General features: G+C 34.4%; 1 protein-coding gene across 1 annotated transcript; it reads left to right on the top strand.

The window, feature by feature from the left end:
- Nucleotides 1–4,884: 4,884 nt before the first annotated feature.
- LOC140434339 (uncharacterized) lies at nt 4,885–5,403 on the top strand. Its single transcript, XM_072522545.1, has one exon. It carries the CDS (start codon nt 4,885–4,887, stop codon nt 5,401–5,403), a length of 519 nt encoding a protein of 172 aa, XP_072378646.1.
- The last annotated feature ends 5,314 nt before the right edge of the window (nt 5,404–10,717 follow it).

Genomic DNA, 10,717 nt, shown 5'->3' on the forward strand with positions numbered 1-10,717 from the left:
TAAAGATTCTCCCTGTGGCTGTAGACAATGATGCCTTTTACTACTGCTGGGGCAGATGTTTCATATCCGATAAAGTAAGCAGACTAGCTGCCTTTTACTATCTTCCTTTGGGATGAAAAGCACCGGGATAAGCATATAGTTTACCACGTTTCCATATACTATCCAAACACAGGCTTTGGTCCCAAAGAAATTGTATAGTACTTAATCTTGTTTGGGCGTCAGGTCTGCAATCTTTCCATTATGAAGCCAAGGTTCCTGAAGTAAGCTTTCTTTGTTAAACCTTTTCCACATCACTACCGATACAGTTTTAGTGTGTTGAAGGTTGAGCTGTAGGATCTTCGTGTTATCACCTACTACCTCCATGAAGACTATTAATCTACTTCACTTGAGACCTTTCCCCTTTCAATCCCTTTTTGATTTGATCCTTTTGAGCAGACTACACCATTTCCACTTCGATGTGGCCCTTGTTTGACAGACTTGCAGTCTTCTTACCTTTAGCTGGGTTAATTCCAGGTAGTCTGGTATTAGTTACTTAAGGGAGGTCCCTTTTAGAGCTTTACACTTCCGATGTATTGATCCTTTTTCTCTGTCTGGCTTAGTTGTGTACGCTATAACCTATAATCCTGATGTTCCGGCCTTGTTCCTGCACTAACCTTCTTACTTTGTTTATCATCTTTGTTACGGAACTTATTTGTCTCCATATAATAAAAAAGGAAGGGATAATATGAATAAATATATCGCCTCCATAATAATGCGTAAATGGAGTGGCGATTTTTCTCACTCAACTACATATTGATTTCAGGAGAGGATTGGTAAATACATATTAAATTGTTTCTAGTTATTTATTCACTACTATTTACACTGAATAATTTTATTAGATGACATTACTTATTTGACGATTCTAATTACTTTTGCTTAAATCTTGAATGACAATTACCGATTGACTAATAAACTGATAATCAATCTAATAATCTAATTAAATTTACCCCAACTTCTACTTTTATATCATATTAATGTGTGACGAATCGAATCGTTACTAGGACGACTATTGTTGACATCAAAATGCTGAACTTGCAAGGTTGTGCTTTGCTGCAACGAATGTTTTTTTTATAACCGACACGCATGTTACACAGTTTGTGCTCTAGTTTCTAATTGTTCTATACAATTTGATAAACAACTATTTTAGTTTATTAAACTATTCTTAAACAGCTTTATTAATCAAGGATATATATTTTATATCGCACTCATTACAAAGTATGGACGTATTTCCAGCCTTTTGATCTCCTTAAAGTACTTTTCATCTGTAGAAAAGATCCACACGTTCGCGGTTACTAATCCCTCATCGGCTTAGCATAAGCGCTAGGTCTAACCTAGTTCTATATTCTTCCGTAAGCCATTATATACTAGAACTGCCTACATATGCAATTACCAGATAACCTGGCTTCAATGTGCTCTTTGCGAGACTTATTTGTGTGTCGTTCCCTGTTGGTCTCTCGAGAGCAGCCAAAATAATTAAGAACTTTATTACAATAAGTTTGCATGTATTATATAAGTAGTTTGTTTGTAGGGCTATACTGAACTAAATATTTCTGGATTTTAACGTTTAATAGCCTCAATATTTTCAAATGCACATTTAGATGATAATCTAGTTGAGGTTCTGTATCTGTATAGTAGAGACGGCTAGTAAAGTTCCATAGCACTTAGGCCACAATTGACCCATTGTGATCCTCCTAGGGAGCTGTCTTCCTTAGCTCATTGTCCATCCTGCCATTTCTAGGAAGATGGAAAAGTCACCAGGGGACATTTTCCTTACGTGGGCAGGTGTGGGCCAGGACTCTCCGAACGCGTACTCTCGTATCAACGATAACTCCGGACATTCACATAGGACATACTCTACAGTTTCGTCTTCTCGTTCACACTTCCTCCATAGAGGTGTGTCTACTAGCCCCAGTGTGTGGAGGTGTTTGCTTAGTTGACAATAACCTGTTAAAAGACCAACTGTCAAGCGTAGGTTTTCCTGGTCATTCTCAAGTACTTCTTTGATGCTGACTTTTCAAGGTTACTTAGTATTTCCCCTGGCAAGTCTGCATTCTTGACCTTTTTCTTATCTTTTCACGGTTTGCGTATAGGAGTGACATTTGACAATTTCCGCGATTGTTGTAGTTGACCAACCATAAAGATCCCCAGGTCCTAAGAGTCTTAGGCCTGCCGCCTTCTTAGGCAATTGGTCAGCAATGCGGTTGCCTTTGTTCCTATTGTATTCTTGAACCCACCTTAGGATGATGGTATTACCATCCGAAGCTTGAGTTAGTGACTCGTGACACTCCATTACTAACCATGATGTGACACGTGGTCTACTCAAGGTTAGTAGCGCTTGTCTGCTATCTGTGCAGATTATTATAGTTTTTCCGGCTATACTTTTTCGGGTTATCTCTTTTTCAGCTATGGAGATACGAGCTAGTTCTGTCTGAACTACACTGGCATTTTTGCCCATACCCCACTTTATTCTTAGGTTCAGTTGTCTGGAGTATATCCGCATCCTGACCTTTTTTCTATTTTGGAGCCATTGGCTTACATGTAAAACGCATTTGCCACGTTTGTCCCCCTATACTGTCTTGTTTCGATTTTGTAGCATTTGCCAAAGACAAACTTTGGTTTAATTGAGTCACAGTTAAGTCAATTGTCCCATTTCTATATCAAGGTTTTCACTAGCTGAGCGCAGTCGCATCATTGTCACCAGCGCCATCTCTTTGACATATATATCTAGAGGCGTGATGCCAATGACAAACTCCATTGTAGCAGTTGGTGTTGTTTTCATGGCACCTATTATATTTATGCAAGCCATCCGCTGAATATGGTTTAGTTTGTTAATCGCTGTTGCCTGTAGTACTTTTGGTATCCAAGCAATAGCTCCGTAAGTTAGCATAGGCCTAATGACAGCAGTGTAGACCCAGGCGATCACCCTGGGTAAAAGGCCCCAGGTGCGTCCGACCGTTCGTCTACATTGCTCCTAAGCAATATATGCTCTTTGAGCTTTATGCATAAGTGTGAGTTCCATATTAACTTCCTGTCAAGGGTAATACCAAGGTACTTCACCTCGTCAGAAAAGTTGACTGTAGTTTAGAATCCTTGGGGAGGCCATCTCTGTCTTCTTAGGATTTATAGAAAGGAAGTGTTCCTTGCACCATGTTTCTATTAGTCGAAGAGCAACTTGTAATCTCTCACACAGTGTGTTCTCAAACTTACCGCTTTGCAGGACAGCAATACTGTCGGCATATGCTATTATGTAGAGCCCGTTGCTACTGAGTTGGTCAACCAGGGTATCTAGAACTATGTTTCAGAAGAGTGGTGATAGCACCCCTGTCTGTGGACATCCCTTCGTAACCATGCCCCTAACAGAAACGTCTACATTTATACGTATTTGCTCTATTGGAGAGCATACTGAGTATCCATTCGCTTACAGCCAGGGGAACATTCCTGACATTGAGCTGTTGGGTGGGAATGTGGTTTTATCAAAAACTCCTTTAATGTCTATGAATATACCTAGGGTGGATTCTTTATTATACAGCGATCTTTCAATTTTTTCCACTACTTGATGCAGTGCAGAATCGGTAGATCTTCTCGAATTATATGCATGCTGATTTGGGTGAACTGGGTTATGGACCAGAACTTTATCCCTTATGTACCTCTCGCATAGCCTGTCCATCGTTTTCGAGAATGTTGGGTTAACAGGTCAGAAGCTTTTGGTAGGATGTAGTCCAGCCTATCTGGTTTTGGTACGATGACCACACATACCTCTCTCCACTTTCTAGGAATATATATTAAAGACAAAAAGGCTCTGAATATTCCCACAAGGTGCGGCAAAAGGATAGTTGAGGATTTTCGACCAATTATTCGAATATCTCTGAAAAACTGTATAGAATTCGCACACTATGCACAATATTAGTCAAACACTAATTCAGAATATTGTGCAGTAAACTGCCATCGATATGTATATTTGTGGAAGTAATATTCGATAATTTCTGCTTTTTGCTATGTTGGATATTATTTTAAGAATTAAAAATTGTCTTAAATTTTTTTGATAAATATAGGTTTACAAATAAACTTTATATTTACAATGTAAAATTATGTCATTAAAATTTTATGAATAGCTCAATTGCCAAAATCCGACAATTGAGTGTTAATTTCACAGCTTTCTCTAAACCGTCTTTTTGCTATGGCTATATATTATGCTTTGAGACTTTTATACGTGCGAAAAAGAACTAACTGGAGTTAAAATCGGCACACAGATGGGACCAAAGTGTGAATGTAACCTATTCAACAAAATATAATAATAAATAGTCTACAGAACCAGTCCAGTTGAAAGTATTTATGTCGAAGCAAATGAATCTTGACTTTCTATTAAAAGATTACGTCTTATATTACAATACGCGAGTAAGCTTTAAACTAATCAAAACAACCCGGCCTACCCCTATGCTTTCTCCACACATTACCATTCTTATTATAATTAATCTTCGACCATAATTTAGCAAAAGAATTAGAAACTTCACATTTCCGGGTATTATGCATACCAATATTGATTATGCTCCCCCTTGGACTATACAAATTCCATATTGTAACACAGATCTGTCAACTCATATTAAGGACAATACCCCTTCATCTCTTTTCCTCCAATACTTCTACAATATTAAAAATAAATATTCATCCTGTCAACTAGTTTATACCGATGCATCAAAAACACCCGAATTGGAAACAGTAGAATCCGCCATTGTCACAGAGGATGCTGTGCTCAAGTTTCCACTACCTAAAGACTACTCAATATATTCTGCTTAACGTTTTGCGATATCCAAGGCAGTACAACAAACTCTTAATCGACCTAAAGATATGACAGTAATATTCACAGATTCCTTAAGTGCAATCCAGGGAATTCAGAAAATATATCCGAATCATCCGATTTTAGATCAGGTTAAAAAAGACCTTGTGACTCTACAAAATTATCATAAACAACTACATATTGTGTGGATACCATCTCATGTGAAGTTACCAGGAAATGAGATAGCTGATCAAGTGGCCAAAGAAGCTTGTAAAATGAAGAGATCCGATGATAGAACTAACCAAATTCCTCACTCAGATATGAAAAAATGCATCATTGAGTACACAAAAAACTTATGGTTAGGAAGATGGCCACTCGTACCAAATAATAAATTGCGGCAAGCAAACCCAGATCTATCAGCGAAAACACCAAATTTAGTAAAGCGAAGGGACCAGGTTGTACTACATGGTATCCGAATAGGACATACCAAACTGACGCACGAACACCTACTAAGGAAGGAACCTCCTAGAATATGCTACACCAATATAACTGTAGGCCACATTATTATAGACTGTTATTATATCAAATAGAAAGACAAGCTACTGGACTACCAAGTGATATAAAGTGCGTTTTAGACAATGCGGATTGTGACAAAATCATTAGGTTTTTAAAGAAAACGAAATTGTATAATCAAATATAAGTGATACTTCAAGAAAAATTCTAAATTACAATTTTTTAAAAACTTTATAGTTTATATTTTATATTAATCATTATAATATATTATAGTCTATATTGTACCACCGCTAATAACCTTCTATGGTTGATGCGGGTTATTCCCAATAAAAAAAGAATATATAATAATAAAAATTTGTGATCGTAATAATGTATATTTTAAAAATAGTATATATTTGTTATTTCTTCAGATGTTTGTGCTATTTGCAACAGTGTGATTCAATTAAATTATGTAAAACACCTAGTTAAATTAGTGTAAACGACCTTTTTAGGCCAGACTTTCATTTATTCTTTAAACGAATTAACAAAACAATAACAATGCACCACATCGGCCTAGAGATACAATTCAGCAATTCAGTTTTGAGATTTCTGGAATTTGAATAGCATTGTTACAAAATATTAAGTCACTTAGAGAACGAAGGAACAATATGTCCCAGTTCGCACGAGATATTAACCAATTCTTAAATTGCTGTACACTCAGTATTCACTTTATTAGTAGACATATTTTAAATTATAGATTAATATCTTAGTTTTCATTTAGTACTTTGTTTAGTTGAACAGAGAAGCATTTTTCGTTCATTACTTTGATTACAAAGACATAATTTCGTTGTGTTATACCGGTTCATTATTGTCTTTTTACTGTTTAATATTACCAACTACATAATGAAGTACTCCGTACAACACATTGACGAGGAACCACAATTTTTTTAAAAAATATGCTACAAAAGCACGTCTAAGTAATTAAGCATACGTTTTAACTAAAAAAATTCATAAAAAAACATCAATCACGTCTTAACTTTTTCCTTAAATTCAATGTCTGTGACAAAAAGTTGGCTATAATCATAATTATGTTTCTAAATTCTTGGAATGTTTCTTTATCAGCTGCTGTGTGGAATAGTTCTTTAGCCATTATATTTCACCATTGTCTAATATTTCGTAGCCCAGATAGCTTTTTACGCCTAAGATATACAGGACCACGACACCGACATGGAAGAAGAAATTAAGGAGCCAATCTCCGAAGTCTTGAATGTTCCAAAAAGAGTGTCTCATTTCATTGGTAATGATGGAACAACTAAATGGAAGAAACATACGAACTCGCAGTGCCAATTTAATAAAGGTAAAATTTTCTGGAATATATAGGGAAGCATGGCATATAAAAAGCGCATCAAAGGTTTGGAGTTGCTTTTTTACTGAAGAGATTTTGCAAACCATTACCATAGACAACACTAAGTTCGTTATTGATTTGTGTTCTTACAATCTCAGTAATAAATCTGCAAAAAGACATATTTTAGAAACTAGGGCACTATTAGGTCTTTTATACATAGCTGGGGTAACCAAAAATAACCACAAATGCAGAAGATCTCTTTAGGACAAACGGCTCATCGCCAGGCTTTTTAGATTGACACGGTTCCCTTACAGGGTTCAAGTTTTTGCTCACACATTCATTTTGATGATAAACGAACACGATTAGAGAGGCAAAAATATGACAAATTGGCAGCTGTGAGATAATTCTTCGATTCATTTAATTCAAATTTACCTAAATATTTTTCATTATCAGTAAAGTGTGGCTTTACGGCATGACTAATAAACCTAATAAATACAGGATAAAAATCTACGCATTAGTAGACGCTAAGTTTCTTTATACCGCAAATCTAGATATGTACGTTGGACAACAGCCACCTGGCCAACAAAAAGGTGATACGAGCAATATTTCCCTCGTTCCTCGCCTCTGCAGTCCTATATCTGGTTCTCACAGAAATGTAACAATGGACAATTTTTTGACATGATAGGTACTATGAAAAAAAAAACAAAATAGAGCTTTCACTTCAATTTACTGATCCTAATAGACCAGAAAAAACAAGTACGAAAACCAAAAACAAAACTCAATGATGTACCACGACGATTTGCTAAACGAATTAACGGGCATGCCAGAAATCATTGACTATAATCAATCCAAAGGAGGAGTAGATCTAATTTATGAAATGTGTGCCGCCTACAATTGCGCTCGAGCCACTCGCTGATGGCCTATGGTCATTTTTTATTCTGCAATTATTGTAGCTGGTATCAATTCATTTGTAATAAACAAATATAAATCTAATGAGATAGATAAAATGCCTAGAAGATATTTTATAGAAGCTCTTGGTATGGAACTAGTAAACGATCATCTGCAACGACGATTTTTGTATAAACGTATTCCTATATCAATTAGGTCAAGAATAAAAGAAATTTGCCGTATTGGAGAAGAAATTGTTCCAGTCCCAAATCCACAATCTAATCGTCGAGGTCGTTGTTTTTACTATAGTAGACAAAAAATAGGCCAACCAGATATATCTGTCAAAATGCTAAAAATTTGTATGCTTAGAATACGCAAAATGCATTTGCTCCGACTGCTTACAGGATAGTATTTCCGAAGACAGCAGCGAAAATTAAATTATTTCCATTCATTCATGTATCTATTTTGCTCATCTCAAACATGTTTTTTATTTAGTCTTTGTTTAATTTCTTAGAAATAGTTGTTTTGTATTTGTTTAATTTGGGGTTTTCGGTTTTATAGTACTTACTCAAAATGTGAAAAATATATATCTGTTAACTTTTATTTTCAAAGCATGAGTTTAAATACAAGTTATAAGAGATTTGTGTGGAAATGTTTTTTTTTGTGTATTTTAATTATATATTTAAAGAATCGACAATTTTCTAGATTTGCTTTTGTGTACCATCATGTCACATTATTGCTGAAAGGTTAAGCAGCTGACGTTCAGTGTCCATCATTCTCCGAACACTCTCGTTAAAAGTGTGCGAAACCCACGATATTCTTAAAATCCGGCGTTAACATCAGATTTCAAACTTCTAATGTATTTAACGTTGTTGCCTTTAGAGTTCATATCTCGCAACCATATGGTTGGATTGACCAAACACAATATATTTCTTCCAAAGTCAGTTTACCATGGATCGTTGGCTTTTTATTCTCATTGAGGCTGATGACGAATATTGGCGTGGAAATGAAGATAAAGGACGCATATTTTTGTTTTAAATTTAAAAAGAAAAACGGTTTTTATATATTTGTTTATTTTGTATCAATTTGAAAATTGTCAATTAATTAATTTAATTCAATTAATTCTTTCAAATTAAAACTTGTTAATTTGAGTTAAGACCCCTTAAAAATGTCACATGGGGTTGTAGTCTATAACCTGATTCATTAAACATTTTTCCTATTCTTCCCCATATTATTTCTGTCTTTCTTCTATTATCATAATCTGGAAGCCGATGATAATATTTAGTGAAGGGTGTCTTTCTATTTCTTGAATAAAAGATATACAAAACTTAAAATAGTCTTTCATTTTTGTAAACACCTATTTATATGTCGACAAAACCACAGTATATTGCTTAAAAAGATTCTTTTTAAGCAATATACTGTGACAAAACTAGATGCGGTTGCACAGCAAAGATAAAACTTGTTCTATCATGCAAATATGCGGTGCGTCTATCTACACCCTGATTCAAATGTGTCACGACGCAAATGTTTCGTAGGTGTGTGTCTACAGATTTAAATACTAATATAATACTTAATAATAGATGATAATTAAATGTGTCCGAAACTTTTGCTGTATGTATGCTGTATGCATCTTTGGTGTGCGGCCTTATAACTACTACTACTACTATCGGTTCACAGCGTTCTCCGACGCATTCCGACTCCTAACCGCCATTCTTCTCTATTTAATATGGAGGAATTTCTCTTTCCTCTAGTTCTTTTTTAATTCCCTCTCTCCAGCTTCTTCTCGGCCTTTCTCTTTTTCTTCTTCCTTGTGGTGTCCACGTCAAAATCTGTTTCGGAATCTTGCGGCCTTATTAATAAGTATAAATTTGCCGCATTTTGTGGGCTCGTGTGTTTAATCTTCTCTAATAATGCTATAATGAGCGACTCAAGCCAATCCTCTGAAATTTCGCCTTCATTGTAGATTTTTTGACTTCATTTTTTGCTTGTTTTATTGATCTTTTGACCTTTGATTCCAATATACTGCAGTCTCTATTTATTACTAACAAAATTTTGTTATTGTGTTGACTAAATTGTCACATTTTATTTCAAAACTTTTGTCTTATACGTTAAAGAATAAAAATCATATGAATTAAACTTTAAAATTGTTCTGAAGCTATTTTCTTGTGGCATGTTAAAGTAATTACTATTTAAATGGGAATAAGCCACAATTAAAGGTTAGAGTAATTTTATTGACGTTTCAATTTCCACTTCGGAAATCGTTCTCAAAATACAAACATTAGTAAATTAAACAAATTTTTTTTTTTTTGTTACTTGGTGAAAAAAATTCTTCTAATAATTTAATTTTATCTGACTCATTTATATTGACAATTCAGACATACATTTTAAAGTAGACGACTTTAAAATGATATTGCCAATATTGCTAATTATTAGAAGAATTTTTCACTAAGTAACAAAAAAACAAAATTTGTTTAATTTACTAATGTTTGTATTTTGAGAACGATTCCCGAAGTGTAAATTGAAACGTCAATAAACATACTTTAACCTTTAATTGTGGCTTATTCCCATTTAAATAGTAATTACTTAAACTTTAAAATTGCGTTGATCCACCCAAGTTTTACAAAACCGAATTTAACTGGTCTATACATTCTAAAATTAACCAAACACCATCACAATTCCTATAAAATTTCCCAACTTTTCCTAAAAAACGCTTGACATTATTTATTTAGAAGTAAATTATATCTGGTCCACCGCATTAAATAACTATAATGAGCAGATAACAATCATTACTATATATGTAACAATCTTATAAATATTCAGAGTTACATTTCCATTTCATTACGTAAGAAAAACACACAAGGAAGAATATTTTTGATACAATTCTATTCTAGTATTGTTTCCCAGAAGCAAGGAAATTATTTTATTTAATTGCGTACAATTCTTACAAATTAAGCTGTAGATGCTGTGATTATACCGGACAAACAAGGAGACTCTACATAAAACGTGTGTTGGAGCACAACTAATTATTTTTGGAGATAAAAACACTTTAAAAACCTATAATTCATTCTGCACATAAACACAATAATCTTAAGTCAATTTTGTTAGTAGAAAACAATAAAATTACAATGTCTTTTAATGATAACTTGAAAGAAATAATTCTTCTGGCCTAAACAAACAAA

Source organism: Diabrotica undecimpunctata, chromosome 1 (assembly GCF_040954645.1).
Source record: "Diabrotica undecimpunctata isolate CICGRU chromosome 1, icDiaUnde3, whole genome shotgun sequence".
In the NCBI taxonomy this organism is placed as follows: Eukaryota; Metazoa; Arthropoda; class Insecta; order Coleoptera; family Chrysomelidae; genus Diabrotica; species Diabrotica undecimpunctata.